Source organism: Clupea harengus, chromosome 16, assembly GCF_900700415.2.
Source record: "Clupea harengus chromosome 16, Ch_v2.0.2, whole genome shotgun sequence".
Classification (NCBI taxonomy): domain Eukaryota; kingdom Metazoa; phylum Chordata; class Actinopteri; order Clupeiformes; family Clupeidae; genus Clupea; species Clupea harengus.
In genome coordinates, this window is record NC_045167.1 from 975,001 (window position 1) to 1,000,298 (window position 25,298).

Here is a 25,298-nt window from a genome sequence, read left to right on the forward strand (position 1 = left end):
CCCTCAAAGCCTCCCTGGAGTGGCGAGACAGCAGTCAAAAGGAAGGGCGAACCAAGAGAATCCTTCAAAGGCTGCGTATCACTTGGATACTGAATAGCACAGACACCGGAGGAACTGGACTGCTCTGTAAAAGTAGTATTGTGGTAGTAGTGCTTTTGTGTGAGTGCGGGGATGTGTTGGGTATGTGTGTGAGGGAAAGAGTGATTTTGATTTGTCGATTGCGAATTTGGTGACATTGACGTTGTTGATGGCCTTCCCTCCAAGGACTATGTTTGGTGAACTGGAGCAAAGGGTGTGTAAGCTGCCTCAATCATAGCAATGCCCTTCTGTGGCCGAAGAGTTCATTATTTAAGGTGCCTACATGCAGACTCTTGACACAGATGCAGAGTATTCACCCATACACAGACTGAAGAGTTCATTATTTAAGGTGCCTACATGCAGATTCTTGACACGGATGCAGAGTATTCACCCATACACAGACCGAAGAGTTCATTATTTAAGGTGCCTACATGCAGACTCTTGACACGGATGCAGAGTATTCACCCATACACAGACCGAAGAGTTCATTATTTAAGGTGCCTACATGCAGACTCTTGACACAGATGCAGCGTATTCACCCATACACAGACCGAAGAGTTCATTGTTTTTGTCATCTTTGAGTCTTTGTGTATATATTTATATATATGTATATAAATGTGTTTGAGCAGTAGTGCTTTGTTAAATCGCATAGATGAAGCTCTTGCAGCCAGGAGATAATGGCTCAATTACAGAAGTTAATTAGAGGCGTTGCTCTGAGAGAACTGTTGTAATGGTCATGTCATTTTTAGCCACTTTGCTGAACCTGTGGTACAACGAAAATATACACTGGATGATGGGCCACTTACCCCTGGTGTTGTTTTTGAGAGCATCAAGTGTACTTGTTTAAAGCGGAAGCATATTGACACGCTCATGATGATGATGGTATCTTGACAGACACACCCCATTCACTTCCTCCCCCACTGGCAGGACTCCTTGTGCTTTGAGCGCATCCATTTAGAAACGCCTGCACACGCAGTCAAACTTCACATCGCTTTGTAGTAGTAATGTCCAAAGCAAACCACTCACTTGTGTCATGTTTTGCCAGGGAGTTTTATCCCTCGTCATTGGAGAATGTAGTTCGTCGTCGTTGTAAAATGGGACTATAAAAATAAAAAGGGGGCGAGCAAAACTACCCTTTGCCACACTGACATTTGAGCTCGATTACACTAATGTGCACATTAAGAGCGAGGAGCATGCATTTGCACTTCTGCCAGCAAGCTCTTTTGAAATGGAGCTTATTCACGCTTCAGTAGGGATCTTCAGCTGGAGCCCTCTTTTCACTCAACACAGCAGCACACACACACACACACACACACACACATCAGGGCTCCTCCTGCTCTGCATCAGGGACGATCTCCTGGAACAACCACAGCATGCATACATACATACATACACACACACACCATCACACATGGCTATTCTTCTCCATGCAGTTTGTCCTCTTCCTCCATCGTTTGGAAGCTAATGCAGGCAGGGATCCGCCACCCGGTATCCCAGCTGTACCGTCACTGTATCTTCACTAGGGGTGGGAATCTCTTGCCAACTCACGATTCGATTCCGATTCAGAGGTCAACGATTCGATTCTAAACCGATTATCGATTCTAAACCGATTATCAATTCTAAACCGATAAAACGATTATCGATGCATCTCGATTTTTAAAACATTTGAGTTTTGCTACTCAGAGTCTCAAATCACTTCCTACTTTGTGTTTGATAATTAAAGAAAATCTACAGATTTACCTTCTCTATTTTTTTATTAGAGAAAAAGTTTTTCCTTGTCACAATTATGACTTTCTATGAACAATGCAATAATCAATGCAGCTTGCATTTCAACACAAAATGAATGTGTAAAAAAAATATTTATTTTTTATTTTTTTAAATCGATTATGAACTTGTCTGAATCGAGACAGAATCGTTCTAGAGAGAATCGAGAGAAATCGAAAAATCGATTATCTCTCCTGTTGTGGAGTGCACCATGAGGTTATCAGGTTATCTCTGCTGTTGTGGAGTGCATCATGAGGTGGTCAGGTTATCTCTGCACCATGAGGTGGTCAGGTTATCTCTGCACCATGAGGTGGTCAGGTTATCAGGTTATCTCTCCTGTTGTGGAGTGCACCATGAGGTTATCAGGTTATCTCTGCTGTTGTGGAGTGCACCATGAGGTTATCAGGTTATCTCTGCTGTTCTAGAGTGCACCATGAGGTGGTCAGGTTATTTCTGGCGGTGAGCACCTCTCTTGCACTCATGAACAATGTTAATGATCTTGTAATAGCAGCACTGTGAACAAACAGTTAGTGAGATTTGTGCCAGGAGATGGAAAGGGAGAGCTTTTGCCAAGATGTCTGGTTCACTGCACGCACGCCAGCAAAAAAAGGCTGAGTTATCTGTGGCTCATACACTAGCTTCCACATGGAGTTATGCTTCTAAGCGTATGCTTATCTGTGTAAAGTGCAGGCCACTTTGTGGGTAACCATTATAGTGTTCAAATGAAGTAGGTCATTTATTTTAGTCTAAAATATCTCCACATAGCAAGTGTCATTGAAAGTGTCCAATGCTGATGTGCTTTATGCTTTATAACATCTCCCTCCGGGTTAGTATTATTGTTGTGTAACCCCTGCCTGCACTGCCAGAGCCCAGCCCAGCCCAGACCCCACGGCTGTCACCCCCTCAGAGTTAGGTGTTTCTAACCTCATTAATGAACCATCCTCTTCGGCTGGGTCAGAAGGCAAATGTCAACAAGCTGCAAGCTACCATTTCCCTGCACCTCCCTCAGGCAACGGGCATGTGATTAGAGAGGTGCATCCGTAAACGATCCAGAGCAGCAGAATAAAATAATAATAAGTTGAAAGCCGAATTTTACGTGTGGGCGCATTACATCTTTGATGTATGAAATTACCTTTTGTATTTAATTAGTTAGCAACGAGAGGGAGGGGTGTGTGTCTGTGCGTGCGTGCGTCTGTTGGTGGGGGGGGGCTATCTAATTATAAGTACCCCCTGCAGGGAAACGTTTTCTTCCCATCTTGGTGACTCTGACAACCAAATAAGTGGAGAGAGCTGTCTGGTGACGCACTCGTTAACAGCTGAATGGATGCTGCTATGCTCTGATGGTGGCATTCTTTCAGCTGCTGTCCTTGACTTAACATTGGAGGACACGGGTCAATAATAAAATCAATCCAAATCCTGTTTCAATGTGTGCGTACTCCTGTTCCTTACCCTACGCAAAGTACACCAAAATCAGTTCTCACAGAAAGGACACAATGCTCAGACCTACTCATCAGTGGTTAGATCCGTCAGTTGTGTGTGTGTTTCTTCTATTCTTCTATTTTGTTCTTTTGTTAAGTAATGGGTATGTTTTATATAATATTTAGAGCCTGTACATCACAACAAAAGTTGAAATTGTGTATGAATAAAACTCACACACCTTTTTATCTTACAGCAATTAGGGCTGTAGTGCTGAAAACGGCAACTTTTATTCATGCTCCATGCTTGCTGCTGGTGAAACCACTTGTGAATTCCTGATAACAACACTCGGTATATCTTCATTTATATAACAGCTAGGTGCGTGCAGTCAAACTATTTGTTAATTTCCACATTCCATGAGCGAGGAATATTGTGGCACAACCCCACTTTAACGCTTTACCACTAGTATTTACTCCGCTTTTGATATACTTCAACCATTTTCTTTTAAAAATGTTACATTTTGTAGTTTTCAAGTGAGGAAATGAAGCAAATGGAGTAGGGGGAATATACAAACGTAAACACAGATGAGGGTAAGAGTGAACACAGATGAGGGTACAAGTGAACGTGTACAAACGTAAACACAGATGAGGGTACAAGTGAGCGTGTACAAACGTAAACACAGATGAGGGTAAGAGTGAACGTGTACAAACGTAAACACAGATGAGGGTACAAGTGAACGTGTACAAACGTAAACACAGATGAGGGTAAGAGTGAACGTGTACAAACGTAAACACAGATGAGGGTACAAGTGAGCGTGTACAAACGTAAACACAGATGAGGGTAAGAGTGAACGTGCACAAACGTGTACAAACAGATGAGGGTACAAGTGAACGTGTACAAACGTAAACACAGATGAGGGTAAGAGTGAACGTGTACAAACGTAAACACAGATGAGGGTAAGAGTGAACGTGTACAAACGTAAACACAGATGAGGGTACAAGTGAGCGTGTACAAACGTAAACACAGATGAGGGTACAAGTGAACGTGTACAAACGTAAACACAGATGAGGGTACAAGTGAACGTGTGCAAACGTAAACACAGATGAGTGTACAAGTGAACGTGTGCAAACGTAAACACAGATGAGGGTAAGAGTGAACGTGTACAAACGTAAACACAGATGAGGGTACAAGTGAGCGTGTACAAACGTAAACACAGATGAGGGTACAAGTGAACGTGTACAAACGTAAACACAGATGAGGGTACAAGTGAACGTGTGCAAACGTAAACACAGATGAGTGTACAAGTGAACGTGTGCAAACGTAAACACAGATGAGGGTAAGAGTGAACGTGTACAAACGTAAACACAGATGAGGGTAAGAGTGAACGTGTACAAACGTAAACACAGATGAGGGTAAGAGTGAACGTGTACAAACGTAAACACAGATGAGGGTAAGAGTGAACGTGTACAAACGTAAACACAGATGAGGGTACAAGTGAACGTGTGCAAACGTAAACACAGATGAGGGTACAAGTGAACGTGTACAAACGTAAACACAGATGAGGGTACGAGTGAACGTGTACAAGTAGCCCCTCTGACTCAACTTGGCTGCACAGTGACTATTCGTTGCTTGGCAACGCTTGACTCTCTTTTCTTTTCTGGAGCAGAGAATGAACAATAACAATCGAAATAAATAAATAAATACAAAAAACAAAAATGTGGTGTCTTCAAAGTCAATAAGCTGGTAGTAGAACTGTTGTATAAAAGCAATAAGATACTCGTGTTTGTAGGGTTGGTAAAACATATCCCCGAGCCTCCTGCCGGATCACAGCCAACCCCACCCTCACTCTCACTCCAGTCATATTGCTTAAATATTGGATTACAATTGGTCATTTAGCACATCTACATTGAGCAATTATGTGCAGTTCAATAGACCTCTAAATTGCATCGCTAAATAATATAGCCAATGAGCATGGAGCGTACAACTCTTCCTAGACTGCACTGCTTTTAATATCCTTTGGTTTTGACTTTAGCCTAACACTGTAGCTTGAGACAAATCAAGAATACACAGGAGACACAGCCAATACAGTCTTAAGCGTACTGTGACATTTTAGGATGTTCATAGTAAGTCAAATGGTTAATATAAGGAATCTCTACTAAAGCTATATTAGTGGGATGTGTGTTGAAGTGCATGTGTATGTAGTAACCCTGTGCTTTTGACATTCAGGGAATCTATACTAAAGCTATATTAGTGGGATGTGTGTTGAAGTGCATATGTGTATGTAGTAACACTGTGGTCTTGACATTCAGGGAATCTATACTAAAGCTATATTAGTGGGATGTGTGTTGAAGTGCATATGTGTATGTAGTAACACTGTGGTCTTGACATTCAGGGAATCTATACTAAAGCTATATTAGTGGGATGTGTGTTGAAGTGCATATGTGTATGTAGTAACACTGTGCTTTTGACATTCAGGGAATCTATACTAAAGCTATATTAGTGGGATGTGTGTTGAAGTGCATGTGTATGTAGTAACACTGCGCTCTTGACATTCAGGGACTTTTATGTCCTGTCTTCCTCTTCATTTCTCTTCCCCCCCGCCGCCTGCTCTTCCTCCTCCTCTGTAGCTGGAAGCAGTGTGCCAGTTCTGCGCTGACATACTGAATCACAATGCCTTTGATAGTCACAGCATTAAGTAGCTATCTAGTTTCATTCCTCCCCTTTTGAAGCATCACGGTAGGAGCTGTTTTTGTCAAGCCTGAGCCGCAAACTGCGCCAAATGAAGGCATTTTTTAGTCCCGAGCCCATGCTGCTGCAGACCCGTGGGGCCGGGGGTCCTGATCGAACCTCTGCAGAGGGGCGCTCTTCTTCTTCTGCGGCGGCGGCGGCGGCTCTGCTGCCATCTTCATTATGTTCAAGCGGAGACGCGGGGTCGCGGGGTCGCGGCACTGCACTGCAGCTAAAATGGCTCAGCTTTTGGCCTTTGGTTAAGGCAGAATCTTTCAAACACTTCTTCAGAGGCACAGTACACTCATCCCAGCCAGAGAAAGAAGGGCCTTGAGACATTGCATGGAGCGCTGGAGAAGCTCCATAGTTAGTGACAGTTGGGTGACGAGAGAGGCTCTCTGTGTTGTCCTGCAGTATTTTCTGCTTCATATTGCATTCGCCAGCATGTCTGTATATTTCATCCGACTACAACATAAATATTTGAAAGTTTTCTTCTTGCATGTTCCGTCAGCATATAGACATTTTTTTTTTTTTGCATAGGTTGTGCTTTGGTGTACATTTTTGTGGGAGTAAAACCCCTTTTTTTCATCCATTTTTTATCATGGCCGTTAATTTATACAAAACCTGTAAAATGTAGTTCTGGATGAATGCATCCTCTTGCCCTGTGAGGAGGTGTGTGTGCCATGTCTGTCTGATCCTGTGAGGAGGTGTGTGTGTGTGTGAGGAGGTGTGTGTGTGTGTGACGAGGTGTCTGATCCCTGTGAGGAGGTGTGTGTGTGTGAGGAGGTGTGTGTGCCCTGTGAGGAGGTGTGTGTGCCATGTGTGGAGGTGTGTGTGCCATGTCTGTCTGATCCATGTGAGGAGGTGTGTGTGCCATGTGAGGAGGTGCGTGTGCCATGTCTGTCTGATCCCTGTGAGGAGGTGTGTGTGTGTGTGAGGAGGTGTGTGTGTGTGTGACGAGGTGTCTGATCCCTGTGAGGAGTGTGTGTGTGTGAGGAGGTGTGTGTGCCCTGTGAGGAGGTGTGTGTGCCATGTGTGGAGGTGTGTGTGTGTGCCATGTCTGTCTGATCCATGTGAGGAGGTGTGTGTGCCATGTGAGGAGGTGTGTGTGCCATGTCTGTCTGATCCCTGTGAGGAGGTGTGTGTGTGAGGAGGTGCGTGTGTGTGCCATGTCTGTCTGATCCCTGTGAGGAGGTGTGTGTGTGTGAGGAGGTGCGTGTGTGTGCCATGTCTGTCTGATCCCTGTGAGGAGGTGTGTGTGTGTGAGGAGGTGTGTGTGCCATGTCTGTCTGATCCATGTGAGGAGGTGTGTGTGCCATGTGAGGAGGTGTGTGTGTGTGCCATGTGAGGAGGTGTGTGTGCCCTGTGTGACTGATCTTGCTCCCTCTCACCTGTTCTATAGCACTCCACAGAGTCTGTGCTAATCTAGGGTGATGAACAGCCTCTGCTTTTACTCCTGTCAGTAGTCTTAGGAAGTGGTTGGCAGTAGTTTCAGGAAGTGTGCAACTTTTATTTTCCCAGCTGCATGCAATGCCCCTTCTGGATGTCTTGGAAAAAAACTCAAGGAGATTTTGAAAAGTAGGATTGTATCAATATTTCACCTAACACATCCACCTCCCGCCTTTTTTTGTTTAGGTGGGACAAGATGGAAAATAAGTCTCACCCCGCTGCACTTGTGTGAAGTCTGTTGCTTTATAACGGTGTCCACCTCAGCATTGATGATGTGTGTTCAGTGTTAAGAAAGGGTTTGTTGGTGTTTGTTGAGGCATATAAGATGAGTGAGTGTGATGTGTGGCAGGTGAGGATGTATTGTTTGCTACCATTTAAAGTTCATAACAACAGATGCATTATCCAAATGATTTTGTAATGTACTCATCAGGATCCCTTTTATGTAATGAAACATACACCCTTTGCTTTCAGCCAACCCCATGAGCCTCAATGGTTTAGTCCAACATTCTTCCCAGTAGCACTGTCCATTTTTCATCTCCTTTTTGAAGGCACCCACTAGGGCTGAACGATTAATTGCATTTGCGATTTAATCGCGATATGATAGAACGCGATTTTCTAACCGCAACGTTCGCGATAAAAAAACGTGTTTTTTTTTTTTTTTTTTTTTTTGTTAAGATGGTACATTTTGCACACAGTGTTTAAAAAGTGCATGCATGTAAAATGTGGGAAAGAATATTTTTCACTAAATGTATCTAATATTGTGTTGGTCATATTTAAATCATTCATTACGTTTTGCTGGGAAAAAAAGAGGATAAAAAAAAAAAAATCGCATATTAAATCGCAATCGCAATATTTTGGTAAAAAAATCGCAATTAGATTATTTTCCCAAATCGTTCAGCCCTAGCACCCACCCCTCCTCGTTACCGTCAGGTGCTCAGCCTACGCAGCACAGCAGCCACCATATCCACTCTGGATCTGTAGAGAAGCTCTCACCCTCCTCATCTGGCTAATCTCTCTCTCTCTCTCTCTCTCTCTTCTATTTTCCAAACTCTTCTTCATTTGATTTGCATGTTTTTTATCCAGGCCTGCCTGTGTACATCTGCATTGGCCTGCCTTTTCAGTGTGTCTCTCTCTGACAATGCATTTCATCTTATGCCATGAAATATGCATGGTTTTTCCATGATGGTTATTTCCCCCTCTCTCCTCTCTCCTCTCTCTCCTCTCTCTCTCTCTCTCTCTCTCTCTCTCTCTCTCCTCTCTCTCACCCTCTCTCTCTCTCTCTCTCTGCTTGTGCTCCATGATCTGTTGCTAACGTGGTGTGTGTTGTGTGCTTCTTTTCCAAATCACTTCCTAATTGCTAGTGAAGCGCACAGACAGAGCCAGTGCTTCTGCTGGAGCCACCACTACTGTGGGCCTATTGAGTGCAGCTCTGGAGACACACACACACACACACACACACACCTATTGAGTGCAGCTCTGGAGCCCCCTGTCCACCACACACACACACACACACACACACACACACACCCTATTGAGCTCTGGAGCCCCACTACTGTGGCCCTATTGAGGGGAGCTCTGGAGCCCCCTGTCCACCACACACACACACACACACACACACACACACACACCTATTGTGGCCCTATTGAGTGCAGCTCTGGAGCCACACACACACACACACACTCTTCCACTACTGTGGCCCTATTGAGCGGAGCGCTGGAGCCCCACTACTGTGTGTGTGTTGGTAGTGTGTGTGTGTGTGTGTAGTGTGTGTGGTGTTGGTAGTGTGTGTGTGTGTTGGTAGTGTGGCCCTATTGAGTAGAGCTCTGGCCTTCCTGGATGCCTAAGAGCCTCTGCCAAAATGCCGCCTGTTAGCACCGCTTTTTAGCCCTTCTGAGAGTAGCACCCTCTCCCTTTGCACACACTCTTCCTCTGCTCTTTATCCCACACACACACACTCTTCCTTTTTACCCCCCTGTCCACCACACACTCTTCCTCTTTCCCCCCCCCCACACACACACACACACACACACTCTTCCTCTGCTCTTTACGCCCCACACACACACACACACACACACACACACACACACACACACACACACTTCCTCTGCTCTTTACGCCCCCCCCACACACACACACACACACACACACACACACACACACACACACACTCACTCACTCCTCCTCTGCTCCTTACCCCTCACACACACACACACACACACACACACACACACTCTTCCTCTGCTCTTTACCCCTCTCACACACACACACACACACACACACACACACTCTTCCTCTGCTCTTTACCCCCCTGTCCACCCCACACACACACACACACACACACTCTTCCTCTGCTCCCCCCTGTCCACCCCACACACACACACACACACACACACACACACTTCCTCTGCCTCTTTCCCCCCTGTCCACCACACACACACTCTTCCTCTGCTCCCCCTGTCCACCACAACACACACACACACACTTCCTCTGCTCTTTACCCCCCTGTCCACCACACACACACTCTTCCTCTGCTCCCCCCTGTCCACCACACACACACACACACTTCCTCTGCTCTTTACCCCCCTGTCCACCACACACACACACACACACACACTCCTCCTCTGCTCTTGACCCCCCTGTCCACCCCCCACCTCCATCCACTTCTTCCACACTCACACACTCACACACTCTTCTCCTATCGTTTGCATTCAGTTCATAGATATTTTACTTTTTATTTTGTGAGACCCCTTTCCAACCTCAGTCATTCCATGATGGTCTATGCGGTAGCAAGCTCAAATGCACAGAAAATGAAAAGTCAACATTTGATGACGTAGCAGCATTAGTGGCTTTATGTTCAAAAGTGAAATGTTGCAGCATGTGATTCATTAACTGTAAAAAACACCATCTTGATCACTGCAGCCTTCAGAAAACACATTCACTTTGAGTTGAACACTGCAGGAGCCTTCCATGGGGATATGCCTGTGTATCCGTTTACCATAATAATGACTCTTAATCTGGAAACTTGGAGTGAAATGACCATTGGTTGACACTGCATGGTAATATTTTAGTTTACCTTCCGCTGTGTTTCACTGACTAGGAGGAGGTTGGAGCCACTTTCATGTAGTTGTGTGTACATCATGTGTTTTCATGCACAAGGAGTGGCCTGTTCACACAGAAACAGACACATGAGTGTCACCTCCCTGGTCTCTTCGGGGTAGGGTGTGAAGGGTTAAAGGATGATAATAAAAGGCAATTATTTAATAACATTTCTGTTCTGTATGTATGGAATAAGGATGGCAAGAAATTCCAAATATACACCACAAAAGCTCACCTCTCCCAAATCCGTTGTGTGAAGTGGCATTCCTGCATCACTGAATCAAGCCCAGAATGTTTTGTGAAATACATTGAAGTATCAATCATTAGCCACAATTAGACATGTTGGATTGCTAGTCTAGTCTAGAATTAGATGGTAATATTAGGAGAAGTCAATAATCCCAGTTTGCAAACAGTAGCAAACAGCGACTTGGCCAGTCCACAGGAAAGCACACACTGTGCCCTTTAATTTTACGCTGAATGTACTAAACCTCTGGCTGATCACGTAATCAATGCATGTGACCACCACCCTCTAACCATAATCAATGCATGTGACCATACTCTAACCATAATTTGCGGCGCTGACATCTGAGCGGAATCATTCAAACACCGACCGACATTTAAAAGGAATCAAAAGTTATGCTAATAGGTGTCATCAAACAGAGAGATGATACAGGGCTTTAATTCTACACCACTCAAGAAAATAACAAGACTATTTGCAGCTATACAAACAAATTCAAGTGTAGCAGTCATCTACATAGGGAAGTAGGTTAAGTGAAAAAGCAATGGCAAGACATAAAAAAACAAACAAAAGTAAAAGTTGTTTTTAACATGGTATAAATAAGCAAACCTGGTGCTTGGAGTACTGCTTCCTTTGTTTCTGGAAGTTCCTTCTATTCACGCATCTAATGACAATCTGAATTACACCTGCTTTGAAAAGGCAAACACCGCAAAACAGATATATGTGTGCAAAACAGATTTGTGTGGTCACCTGCAATTTTCATCCATACAACAGAATACGTAATCAGTCACTCCCATCATTTGGCACAAAACTACCACTTTTCACACGACCCTCCCACATCTCCCGCATATGCAAAAGTCAGAAAAGCACTTGGCATTCTGCGCTTCTACAACAGGCAGAATGTGGTTTTAGCCATGTGTGGTCCTTTTGTGCAGACCATGCCATGATTTTAAGGGCATGTTGTGATGCCATTATGCCTGAAACAGACACTAAAGTGTTGGTACAACTGCCCCTCAGAGGGGAGAATAGAAGGGGTATTTGGCCAGGATGGTGGTATGCCCATATGAGTACCATTGGTCATTAGAAACGGCAGGAGCAACGTTTCCTTCCTTGATTCCCTCAGTGGTAACCTTCTCCCCAGTGTGTCCATCCTCCAGCAGCCTCTCTTTAGTTAGGTTACTTAAAGAGAGTTTTTAGAGGTTGTGTCTAAAACTAGTGAGCTAGCTAACTAACTAACAGCAAACAGACTTGCCAACCACAACTCAACCGCTGATAAAAAAAAAAGCTAACTAGCATGTAAACAGATTTATTTTAGAGATTGATTCAGTGATGTTCTGCCTGCTGCCTAAGCCTATGAAGAAAACCAGGCATCTAGGGGGAAGAGGTGTTGCCTCTCACTGACATGACCATGTATCATCAAAATGACAAAAATGGGTGTTTATAGATACTTATATGACGAGAAATACTCTTTTCTGATTGGCTAGCAGGTGTGCTGATATTTCTGTATAATGGGACACCTGTGAAGTAGATCAGGTACAAAAGTTGATTCACCATTCTATGTCAATGCTCTGGAAACTATAACAACCATAGTAAATAAAGATTGATTAAAAATGCTGTCCATCGAGCTAATGAATAAACAAAATGAACCCAGTGTTTCATTTATTGGCTATATATGCATGCCTAAAAACATGTGTGGAGACCAGGGGATAAGTGGGTAATAACGGCCTGCAGCGTCTCTCATTATACAAAGATATCGGACTTTGCCTCCACCATGTCAGATAATGTTGTATAACAGGACACCTTGGTGGTGGTTATCCCTGACAAGGTACATGCTGTAACATGTAACAGATGGTATAAACCTGCTTGTTTTCCTTTTGAATCTTGACATTTTACTGTTTATAATGGGCTGCTTTGCTGTCCAAGGGCCTATTAAAAGGCTGTATTTGTCATAATGCTCTGGAACGTTGGCCATGTTCTGTCTAAAGTGCAGTGATAAATTGTAAAGCTTATCATACACAGATGAGCCAACAGCTCTCACACAGCTTGCATTTGTCATTATAAAACTGTCCTGGCTAAAACAGATCAGGGGGAAATTTAATGAAAACAGAAGATCTTGGGATCATTAAATATCGATGCATTGTTTGTATTTGTGCTATTAATCCTAAAGACAGTTAACAGCACTTAACCCGGGGCTTAATCCCATCTGGTACTTTTGAAATGCAACACTTTAATACACTACAATTTATAATCCCTATAATTCATACCTTTTTACTTATGTCATTGTTCAATATACGTTATACACATATTTCGTATAATGATTATCTGAGCCTCTTGAAAGTGATTTAGTCTGTTTTACGAAAAAATAATAAAATAATGAGGCAACAAAAAGCAAGGAGACAAACACACAGAGCATAAAATACTGTTAGTCGTCCCAATGGAAGGCTCTAGATCGACACTGAGAGGAGTATGTATGTCACATCAATTTCATTTTTAAAGGATGAAGTCTAATCAGTGGTTTAAAAAATATGATCAACTTCTCTCTGTGTTTTCATATCCAGCAGATACGGGGTTAAAGTATAGCTGCAGAGTCTTACTGCAGTGTCTAAAGCAGATCACTGCTGATCACTACAGTACCACAGAAGAGGAAAAAAAATCTTTTTTTTTTCCTTTTTCTTCCAAAAAATCATTTTATTGCATTTTTATAACATTTGGCACAGTACAAATTCATGGTGCTCTTACAAGATAAACCTGTAAAGATCAACACAGACCTTTAGTTTGTTTATTTTCAAAGAAAGACTCGTTCAGTATAAATGGTTTTGTTTCTCAGCACTGCATTCTCTGTAGCATGTTTTAGAAATCACACAGAATGCCCTTATTTTAAAACTACCCTCATTTCTGAAAGTCTTTACAGAATCTTTAAACAACTCATCTTTTTAAATAAAGTTACAAGTTAGAAAATAGTTTCGATTTAATATTTTTTTTTAATATAATCTGTTTCTCTATGACCAGCCCATGGTAATTTAAATTTTTCCATATATATGTATATATATACACACATATATATACATATATATATACATATATGTGTATGTGTGTAGGTAGGTATGTATGTGTGTAGGTATGTATGTGTGTAGGTAGGTAGGTATGTCTGTATTATTTATAAGCATATACAACAAGATATAAGTCTTTAGGATTTTGCACACTTTACAAAAAGTAGTTCCTTTCTTTGTCTTTTTGTGCATTCTATTGCATGATTTCAGGGAGGTGGGGTGGGTTGGGTTGAGGAGGGAGAGGAGAGGAGATATTTAGGGTGTTAAATCTGTGTCTCCTGGACTTTTTCCTTTGCGTGAGCTTTTATGATGAATGGCTGTGGTACCGCTGTGATGGTGCTAGGCAGCGTTCGAGGCAGAGAATTTGCAATGCTGTTCTCTGTCCATTTTGCCATATGACCAGTTGGTTTGTACGTATTATATTTGGGCTTCAGTGTATAATCAAACTTGTGGGCGCTGTAGTCAAGCTTGCGCGGGCTGTAATCCATTTTGGGGGGCTTTGGGGGGCTGTATTCCGGTTTGTGCGTGATGTACTCCACTTCTAAGGGCCTGTACTCTGCCTTAAAGGCAGTGTAGTTCGATTTGAACGGGGTGATCTCCTTCTTGAAAGGACTGTAGTCATTTGTGGCTTTGTGTAAGGTATGTTCCGTTTGGGATCTGTGGGCACTGTAGTCCATTCTGGGTTTGTGAGTGCTGTAATCGTCTTTGAAAGGGCTGTACTCGGGCTTCGATCTGTGAGTGCTATAATCTGGATTGTGAGTGCGGTATTGAAAAGAGCTAGGGTCTGGCTTTTGTTTATGCATTCTGAAGTCAGGCAACGATTTGTAGTCCACAGTTGGTTTGTGAGTGCTGTAGTCCACGGTTGGTTTGTATGTGTTATAGTCCGGTTTGACTTTGTGGTTAGTATACTCCGCCTTGTGTTTGTGAATAGTACAATCCGTTTTGGTTGGTTTGTAATTCATGAAGTCGTGTTTTGGTGGGTGATAGCTGTTGTCTATGTGTCTATGAGTGAGGCAGTCCAGTTTATGAATGCTGTTGTGGTCCTTGATTTCTGGCAGAGTTCGTGAGCCGTCTCGTCTCGCACTCGACGAGGCAGGAGGGGGGAGTTCTTCTTGTTCCACGTGAACTATCTCCACCGTTTTATCGGCAGCGACAGTGCTCCTCTTCTGGTGTCTTTTGCGCAGTTTGTAAAAGGCAATCAGCATGATGGCGGCTAGCAAAGTGACGGCTACGAAGCAGCCGATGATTATCTTTGTGGTCTTCATCACCTCGTCCAGACTGGTGCTGGGGTTTTGTGGCCGTCCCGTAGTCACTTTTGCGTTTGGCACAGAAATGGGGCGTGATGGCGGGGCGTCAGTGCTCTGGAGCAGAACAGTGGGTGTGGAGATGAAGACTGGTTGATAGACTGACGGGGATGATGTTGTGGTGGTGGTGCCTCCTCTCCCTGTGTCTGCGGTGGTGGTGGAGGTGGTGGAGGTCTTGGGCTTGGGCATCTCTGACGTGGGCCCCAGGACCTCTACGGTGACCGTGGAGAAGTAGCTCAGGTTGGACGTGTTGAGCTCCGCAGCGCTGACATTGAGGTACGCAGAGGCGTTGGAGTTTCCAGCCGCGTTGGAGACCATACAAGTGTACATGCCTGTGTCCCCCACCAGCACATTGGAGAAGTTGAGGGTGCCGTCATTGAGCACAGTGATGCGCGGGTGCTTGGACGCGTGCGTCAGGATGGTGCCGTTCGGCAGCAGCCACCGCACCGCCGACATGGCTGCCGTGCGACACCGCAACTCGGCCACCCGCTCCGCAGAGATGTTGAGATCGCGCGGCGCGTCTGCGATGAACGGCGCCGAACACTGGGGGGCCCCGTCGTCTCCCCGGTCCAGCTCCACCAGCTGACGACCTCTCATGTGGGCTGGAGCGTGGCACCGACCGCAGCAGGTGGAGTTGGTGGGGATGTACTCTCGGAGCCATCGCGACAGCCACAGCGAGTCGCAGCCACAGTTCCAGGGGTTGTGGTGCAGGTGCAGCTCCAGCAGGTACCTCAGTGGGGTGAAGAGGGCGTGGGGCAGAGTGCTGAGGTTATTATGGGCCAAGTTGAGCTCCACCAGGGGCGTGAGCTCGTCAAAAGCGTTGCGCTCGATTAGCCCTATCTGAGAGTTCATGATCCACAGCTTCTTCAGCGAGCGCAGGCCTCGGAAAGAGCCCGGCTTGATTTCCGGAAAGAGGTTCTCCGAGATCTCCAGCTCCTCCAGGCCGAGCAGCGGGCTCAGGTTGGGCATTTCCCCTCGAATGTTGCACATTCCCAGGTTGAGGTACTTGAGGTTGTGCAGCCCCTCAAAAGCTCCGTCGGAGATGTACTCTAGTTTGCGTAACTCCCCCAGGTCGAGCCTCATCAGAGAGGGCACACGGTTGAAGGCGTACGAAGGGATGCTCTCAATGGGGTTATTCCTGAGCCACAGTTCCCTCAGCTTTGACAGATACTCAAAGGCCCCGCTCGGCACCACCGTGAGGCGGTTGTCGAACAGCTCCAGCGTGTTGAGGCTGGTGAGGCCGTTGAAGGCCCCCACCTCTATCTGTCGGATGGCGTTTCGACCCAGCTGGAGGACCTCCAGGTGGTGGAGGTGGCGGAACGAGTCGGCCTGCACCGCCTCGATGGAGTTCTCCATCAGGTTGAGGTGGCGCGTGTTGGAGGGGATGCCCGGGGGTACCCGGGTGAGGCCACGGCGGGTGCACACCACCTTGCTGAGCTGATTATAGCAGGAGCATTCAGAGGGGCAGCCTTGAGGCCCTGACGCTGCCGCCGCTGCTGCCACCGCCACCTCCACATTCATGCTCCACTCTTGCACCATGAGGAAGATGACACAGAGCAGGGCGGCTTTCCTGGCTCGACGCACAGCTACCCGCCCCAGGAGACTCATGATGTAGCACGTTCATAATTCACCATCGTCTGGGGGGGCGGGGACGGGGGGTGGGGTGGGGTGGGGGGGTGGGGAGTAATGTGGCAGGGTTGGGGGGGGTGTGCTGGTAGGAACGGGGGATAATGAGAGGGACGGGTCTGGGGCTGAGTGATGGAGGATCGGCCCTACCCTGGATTAAGCAAGACTCTGGCTCTTGTTTCCATGGACAGAACTTGAGTGCTGCTGAGGGGCAGTGTTAGAACAGAAATGTGCAGGGGGAAAAAGTCTGTATATATTTATATATATATTTATGTATATATATGTATATATGTTAAAAAAAAGGGTCGGAAATACTAGACACCTACCTCAGGTTTTTTTTTACAGGTCCCTTGTTTTTTTTCAGTCACAATATACTTGAGTTAAACTGATAAATCCCAGTGAAATACCCTCTATGTAAGTCCAGTTAGATAAGTCAAGTGACTTCAAATTGCCCTTAATAAATCCACAGAAAAAAATATCCAATGGAAAGTGGTGACGAGCCTTGGGCCCACAAAACTCTAGACAGCGATAGGAATCCAAACCTGCTCCGAGAGTGGCTCTGTCTTGCTCAGTTGGGATTGCTTTACTGACGTTTGTCCTTGGAAACTGCCATTTGACGCTGCTGCTGCTGCTAAATGCCTTTTCCAAGTCTCCATAGCACAAAAAAAATCACAAGCCACTCTAAAGGCAAGCAGAATGGAGGGGGGTGGGATTGGGTAGCAAGGGGGTGGAACAGCAGTAAAAGAGGGGATGGAAAAGGATGATGGAGAGGCTAAAAGGAATGCAAATTCCACAGTCCTTACAAATTCACTCTCCTTTTTCTTTTAAAGTCTATCCTCCTTCCCCCAGTAAAAAACAATACGCTCCACCTCCTCCACCTCTGTCCTCTTGTCTGTGTCCCACTCCCAATAAGAGACCGCCGGTCCACTTGGATATTCCGTCCGGATAGCAAATTGAAAAGGCTACACAACACACACTGCGGTCATTAGCCGTTTTTCTCTTCTAACTAGCTTCCTTCCTCCTCGACACACGCGCACACTGTTCTGACACACACACACACACACACACACACACATACGCTCATCCACACTCACACAACAGCTGCAGCCTGCCCCCCTCTCCTTCCAGATAATCCGTCAGTTTCTTCTGGATGGGGGGTTGGTAGGTCGCCTGTGGTCTGGGTGGCGGAAGGTGCAGCAGCAGCAGCAGCAGCAGCGGCAGCAGCGGCGTGGTGTAGAAGGCTAGCTGGATAGATCTTCTCTGTCTCACTCACTCGCTGAAATGAGGGAGATAAAAATGGACTTTTCTCCCCCCTGTTGTGTGACGTAGAGTCGCTCTGAGAAGCCTCTGTGCTGCGCGGAAGCGAGCGCCGCTGCAGTAGTGTGCTGAGGTAGTGCGGTTGCAGGTGTCCGTTTGTCCTGTCTACGGTCCAGTCAGTCTGCGCTCCAGCCGTAGAGAGGCGGCAGCACCAGCAGCAGTGAATGGGCAAGGGTCTGCAGCAGTCCCCTCCCCTCGAGGCCCCACGTGTGATGTGTCTTTTAATCCAGCTCTCCCCACTGTGGGCACCGGGGCTGCTCGACCGCTCGCTCCATCGCTAGAACAGGCAGCCGGGACGGGACGGGACTGGGCTGTGCACGCTGGCTTCCTTTTGTCCTTCAGTTGAAACGTGAATGTACTGCTGACGCATCCCGCTCCAAGCAGTGCATTGGTTTGATGCAGTGTTTTTGTGCATTAACTCATCCGCCCCCTCTCTCTCTTTCTCTCTCTCTCTCCCTTCTCTCTCTCACGCGCACGCTCTCTCGCTCACTCAGTCTCTTGCGCACACTCTCTTCCCCCCCCCCCTCCTTCCCTCTCTCACACACTCAGCCTCCCCCTCTCTCCTCTCCTCTCCTCTCCTCTCTTGCTCTTTTGACTCAGTTCTCTCCCCCTTTTTGCCTCCACTTTTGTCCTCCTTCCCTTCCCTTCCCTTCCTGTATTGTTTCTGCTCCTGCTTATCGCTTTTCATGCCGTCTCTCACGGTCTCTTCACGGATAGTGGCCAGCAGTTAAAGCAAACCCGCAGGATTTTGAAAGGATGAGAAAGATATATAAAAAAATAATGATAAATAATGTTAGGTTTATTCTCTAAAGCGTCTTCTCTCTTTCCTTTCTCGTACACCATTTGAGATAATCACATTGATGTGAGAGGATGTGGTAATTGCTCCTCACATGGAGCTGTGACTGCAGGATGCTGACTGTGCATATATATGCTGACCCGGCCAGTGTACTGCCTCCTGTGGGATAGCTCTGTCTGAGTGTGTGTGTGTGTGTGTGTGTGTGTGTGTGTGTGTGTGTGTGTGTGTGTGCGTGTGTGTGTGTGACAGACTCCCAGAAGTCTCTCGTCAGCCAAATTAAGATCTTTTTGGATGCATCAAAGGAGTTTGGGCAGTCGTTCTTTACCCCTCCTTCAGACTAAAGTGACTTCCTGGTTGCTGGAGATAAGGGTTTGTGTCTCTCACGCAGGACCATGAGGTTGGCTATAGGAAATGCAGTATGCCCTCTGTGTACTTCATGAAATGCCACTTATCTTCACTGGTGACGCCACCCTTGTTGCTGTCAGAGTGTGTGTGTGTGTGTGTGTGTGTGTGTGTGTGTGTGGTTGTGTGTGTGTGTGTGTGTGTATGTTAGTAGTGTGTGTGTGTGCGAGGTTGTGTGGGTGTGTGTGTGTGTGTGTGTGTGTTAGTAGTGTGTGTGTGTTGTGGTGTGTGTGTGTGTGTGTTAGTAGTGTGTGTGTGTGTTGTGGTGTGTGGTTGTGTGTGTGTGTTGTAGTGTGTGTGTGTGATGTTGTGTGTGGTGTGGTGTGTGTGTGTGTGTGTGTGTGTGTGTGTGTGTGTGTGTGTTGTGTGTGTGTGTGTGTGATGTTGTGGGTGGCTGGCTGGTGGCAGTGCTCTGATGTGATGTGGGACACAAGTACAGCCTGGTGTGGTGGTGGGGAACGACATGTGACCCAGAATAACAGGCTGCTGGCGACAGGAGCTGCACTGGTGTCTCACTCTGTGGCCTGCCAGGCAGATCTGAGGGGGGGGGGGGGTGCAGTGTGTGGGGTCAGTCGTCATGCCCTGGGCTAGTGTGCTGGGGGGGTGTGTGTGTGTGTGTGTGTGTGTGTGGCCACAGCAGGAAGGGCGTTGCTGCAGTGGACATCAGGCGACCCACTTTGGCGCCGGGCGTCTGTCTGTCAACACAGAGGATGGAAAGGGAAGAGTACACAGTGTGTGTGTGCTGTGGCCCCTCAGGGTGTGTTCCTGAATATGGACAAGGGCCAACTCCTATATAGGTCAGCCTACCTCACAGCTCAACTCCACTTGAGTGGACCGGTACCAGCACTGCATGAGAATCAAACACACAACACTGAACCCCTACTACATCAACACCTCAAGCTCTTGTTAGTACCAAACATTAAAGCCTTTTTAAGGTTTATGTTTGTAGGTCATTAGCTTTTATAAAATCCTCAATATATATTTTGATGGAAGACACACACCTGTTATTCCCACTATTTGCCTAGACTCTTCACTGATATTGTTGTGGGTGAGCACAAATATACAAATATCTGTTTTTACAGTACCATGTTACCAAATACATCGGCAAATCATTCCAACTTGCATTGAAAGACGTTTTTAATGTTATACCATATTGGTGTCAAGTGGGAATGGGAGCTATACCCTCATTCTACCCCCTAGTAACAATGGACCTCATTCTCGAACACTTTCTTAAGTGTCTTCTTCTTCTATATCTTGTTACGAACTTCAAAAGACCAACCTAAGAAAAGATCTCCGCTGGATTCATGAACGCCTGCAAATGTGATCTTAAACCGCCAAAAGGTTCTTAAACCGCCAAAAGGTGCACCTAAATTTGCATACAGAAACGCCCCACCAGCTCCTTATAAGGGCATGCAACTGAAGAGACGTGTGCACAATCAACAGACTCCACAGGCAACGCGAAAGCAACTTCAGACTGATCAAAATCATGTCAAAGCGGACAGCGAGCACCGGTCGAGTAAACGCAGACCTAACCTCACCGGTGCAGAGGTGGAGGTACTGTTGCAGAATGTAGATGTGTCCATTCTATTCCACTATGGCTATATCCACGCGATTGAGTTTAGTGCTAAATAAATACTGCTGATTTATTTATTCACTGCCATTTGCAGTGTTCGTGTAGTGCTTTTATTTATTTTAGGACATCACAATGCCTCGGTCTCGGAATCATGACTATAAATGTGAAACATAATTGTTAATGATACAAATATTCTCGTATTTATTATTATTAGAATTATTTAAATCTGAGGATGTTTGTAGAATTTATGTGAACTCAATCACCAACGATTTCTCACAAATTCAGCCCTTAAGAACAATCTGGCCGATTTATGACTGCTATTTAGCGTTCTTAAATTCTGTTCCAACAGATCCCAGATGTTTGCTGTTAGCTAGTTATCACTGTAGTCTTAGACAAATACTATGTAATGCATTTTTGAAACATAACTTGATGACCTTCATGATGGGAACCTTAAAGTGTTTGTTCTGATTATACATACTTTTCTCCTGCAAAAGGCAATAGATATCAAAAACCATAGGTCACATTGGTGCATCCTGTCACGCAAGTGAAATTACCAATTTTGTTGGAAGGGGGCGCTATAATAGAAGAATGTACATTTTTGCTCATATCTCAGGAACCATATGGGTTGGAACAAAAATGTTTTTTCCCTCTGATTCCTTGAAAGCTCCCGAATATAACACATCCAATCCCATAAATTGCTGCCCTGCAAATTAAAAAAACAGAAGTGAAATTAAAACAAACAGTTTTTTTTCTTCTGTTTCCTTGTACTCTCCCAAATCAGTTGGGACTATGCCCGCCAACTTCCGCCCCAAAATATCCCGCCATTTCAATTTCATGAAAATGGCGGGGAAACTAACTCATCAAAAATTAGGTGTACATCATGTCCAGTCTATCCTGACAAAGTTATCAAAAGGATTTTTATCCGGCAAGACATTTCAAAGTTACCCGTCAATCAAATCTGAAGTTGTGGCCTATAATATGACTCTTGGACTCGATCACTAGCATAATCTCTCGATGCAGACCACATTTTGTGAATTATTGTTTATCGCTACAACTTACATATTGCAATATCTCAATAACCACTTAGGCTAAAAATCTGAAATGGACTATTCAGTGCAAATGTCCTTTTTCACCTGTTGAAGCTGTGAAATCCTTCAACCTTTTGCCACTTGGGGTGCTTTGCACATCTGGCATAGATACTGATGATCACCACTTGCGGCAATATCCAAATCGAAGTCCCTAAATTATTGTTAAAAAAAAGCATTTCCATTCATTCATGTATCAACAACAAAAACAATAATGTTGGCTGGTTACTTGTTGGTATCTCATAGATTGGCATTGTGGTATATCATACTGTGAATGCAAGCAGTCCCATGCTATTTCATGAGTTTTCTTTTGTATTCATTGTCTTATGATATTCAGCTCCTCTCGTTTGTCTCGATCAGACCATGGCATTTCATCATTTAATTGACAAAAGATGTCAGCGGTCTCTTGTGTGTTTTGTGATGAGTTTGAATGTAGGTGAGGTTTTTCTGGTGTAAGCGCCCTCATCTTCCCCACGGTTATATATTCACTGGGCTTCAAACATTTGTACAGTCCGCTGCCTCCTACCTCCTCAGGGAACCTGTGCCCCAACCCCCCCCCCCCCCCCCACGAGCGTTTGGGCTTGGCTCCCAGACATCGTTTCATTATTTTTTCAGTGGCGCAAAGTCAATCTGTGGGCCTCAGACGGAGAGAGCTGTCATTTGAGCAAACACTGGCGACCTTGAGAGGGACGAAGAACGGACACTTCCATTTCATTTCAATTTCCAGGAATTAATTCCGGGAGAGATTACAGGATGGCCTGTGGAGGCTTATGTCATGTGCCAGGGCTTTTCCTCTTGATCATTATTCGCATCACATGCTTCAGCTGCCTTTCCACAACATGCTGCTTGTCAACTTGGGATTCTTTTGGACTTTTGGTCAGTCTGTCTGCTAGATTTGCTTTTAACGTAATGGTTTAAACAAACTCCCTCTCTAATTACCATTGCTTGTATCCAAACAAACCCTCCCTCCTTCTCTCCCTCCCGTTCCCACTAACTATCTGGCTATTGTGAGAACACTGTGCCAGGGGACTAGGCCAGGACTTAAAGTCAATCTTTATCTTCCATTATTTAACTTAAGAGATTAAAACATTTCACAATTCACTGAGACAGCAGTTTGCTTGGGTTGATGAGTTAGAATCCACCTTGTTCATGCCAGGTTAGTAAGCAAGGTCATTTTGGGGTCAGCACTCCAGCCATAGACTAGCCAGGCAGCCATGAAATATCTGGAACTGAATAATCCAGACACAGGTGGCGTGATGAATCATGTGTAGAAAATGGAGTCTGTTAATACCTTATATCCTATTCTATCTCGCATTATAGACCACGCAACCATGATTTAATGTATTCCAGTGGCACCTTTTAAACTGTTGAGTTGTGGGAAAATTGAGGTCTGTTCCATTTAAATGAACAATATGCTGCCAGCCTATTCCAAACGAGATCAGGCAGGGAGCAGAGAGTGCCGCGAGGCTGCAGGCCGATGAGAAAGGTAATGGGGTCTGGTAATCAAATGCATGGAACATTTATATCAGCTAGAAAAGGCACATCAAGGTGAATCTCATCTCAGAAGGGCTGGGGATGTGTGTGGGAGTGCATACACTCATTTGTGTAGGCGGATATTATATGGTTTTTATTTTTTTGCTATCTTTATAAGGCCACAATAAACCTTCAATCAAAAGGAAAGAGAGAGTTTGATAGATTTGAGTTTGTAAATGTGGAAATAGATGCATTTCAGACAGTCCACCCCATCCCATACTCTTTCCATATCTGGATTTGCCAACCCAGTTGGTAGTCTAATCTCAGCAGCCCCTGTCGCGAAATATGTGAACTGTACATGCAATCTGTGTCCAGTCGACACGCGCGCTTGCTCGTAGAGATGGGATTACTCCACCGAGAGGAGGGGAGAGGAGGAGAGAGGAGAGGAGAGGAGAGTAAAGAGTGTGATGCCTGAAGAGGAGGCACAGAAGACAAGAGTGGTGGGCACAATATGACGGAGAGCTTAGGAATGAATCCCTTACACTGTTGGCGGTGACTGACCTTTCTTAAATGTGTTTTCTGTTGCAGTGAAATTGGGGATTTCCCAGAGGTGCAGGCAAGAAGTAGTGTGTGTTGGGGGGGTTCAGGCAAGTAGTAGTGTGTCGGGGGGGTTCAGGCGGCACTTTAAAATTGCAGTCAATAATAACACAGCGGTCATTCACCCAGTGGCCACGGGTGTTAGGCAGGGGCTCGGCGTGGGCGCTGATTTAGCTCTCCTCCAGTTATGGCTCAGTCCAGACACTGTGGAACCCTTTGTGGCCGTGCAGAGCAGGAGAGCTCCAGGGAGGGAGGGAGGGAGGGAGGGAGGGAGGGAGGGTGGGTGTGAGGGAGGAGGGATGTGGAAGTGAAGGTCAGAAATCAGGTGACTTTTGGTAAATTGTGGTCCCCTGTCTAATCAGTGTGCAGGGATGTCATACACCCACTCCCCTTGCCTGCGTGGGACGTGAAATCCTCTTAATATCAACAGATCAGAACCCCTTTCATATGTTAGTGTGGTCGTCACCTGACTTATGGGATTTAACTGCCCTTGGTCGGGATGGGCCCCAGAACTAGTGTGTGTGTGTGTGTGTGTGTGTGTGTGTGTGTGTGTGTGTGTGTGTGTGTGTGTGTGTGTGTGTGTGTGTGTGTGTGTGTTAGTGGAAATATGTAGAGGTGCTGCAACATGCACTGAAGCATTGTTATGAGGTTCTTGATTTAAGTAGATGTTTGTAATGTATGCAAGGGTCAGATTTCAATAGCACCAACAATCTGTGCCCCAATTAAATGTGGAGTATGTTAGTGATGGTAACTATAAAACAAATGCCCTTCTGATTCCCCTCATAAGTCATGCCTTTCTTGCTGTTTAGTGACAGATTTGAGCGAAAAATATCAAATGTAATTGTATTCCTGCACATAAAAAAAATACCCAGCGATAACTACTGTCCCTCCTGGGATTTATGTCTGGAGCAGTGTTGGCCGCCATTGTAATGTGAAGGGTTTCATTAATAATGGAGTTAATGTACTGAGGCTCATGTCGTGTGTCCTCCTCTCTCTCTCTCTCGTGGAGGTGGCAGTGTAAGGCCTTGGCGTGATGCACACATCTGGATGCACGGGGCTTCCTTCCAGTAGGTGGAAGCTGTAAGAAATGAAGGAAGTTTCTTTGTTTCTGATGCAGCAATCTTTATTCCAGTAAAGTGCAGTTACGAAGCACGTAGAACATACTCCGGATTCAGCGGTGTAGGTCTGAACCACAAGCATCTCCAATTCTAGCCATATATATACTGTTTTAAGACACCTCCTAGTAATGTAAATGAGCTAGGCTTGTAATGCAAACAGGTCTGGCAACCTTTTGTTGTTCTGTATGA

At 45.5% G+C, this 25,298-nt stretch overlaps 2 protein-coding genes across 2 annotated transcripts in view; one reads left to right on the forward strand and one right to left on the reverse strand.

The window, feature by feature from the left end:
• The window catches only part of snd1 (staphylococcal nuclease and tudor domain containing 1), a 165,555-nt gene that overhangs the window by 70,366 nt on the left and 69,891 nt on the right, over positions 1–25,298 (forward strand).
• Positions 14,082–16,730, reverse strand: lrrc4.1 (leucine rich repeat containing 4.1). The gene is made up of 2 exons (XM_012831937.2): positions 14,846–16,730; positions 14,082–14,251 (listed from the first exon to the last, which is right to left on the reverse strand). The coding sequence occupies exons 1-2, from the start codon at positions 16,728–16,730 to the stop codon at positions 14,082–14,084; spliced, it is 2,055 nt and encodes a 684-aa protein (XP_012687391.2).

What these genes read in the sequence shown, in the direction of transcription:
- lrrc4.1 (XM_012831937.2), bottom strand. Translation starts at nt 16,730, where the DNA reads ATGAGTCTCCTGGGGCGGGTAGCTGTGCGTCGAGCCAGGAAAGCCGCC. An exon ending in CAAGGACCACAACAGCATTC is followed by an intron (nt 14,252 to 14,845) that starts ATAAACTGGACT and finishes TTGATTATACAC; the next exon opens with TGAAGCCCAAATATAATACG.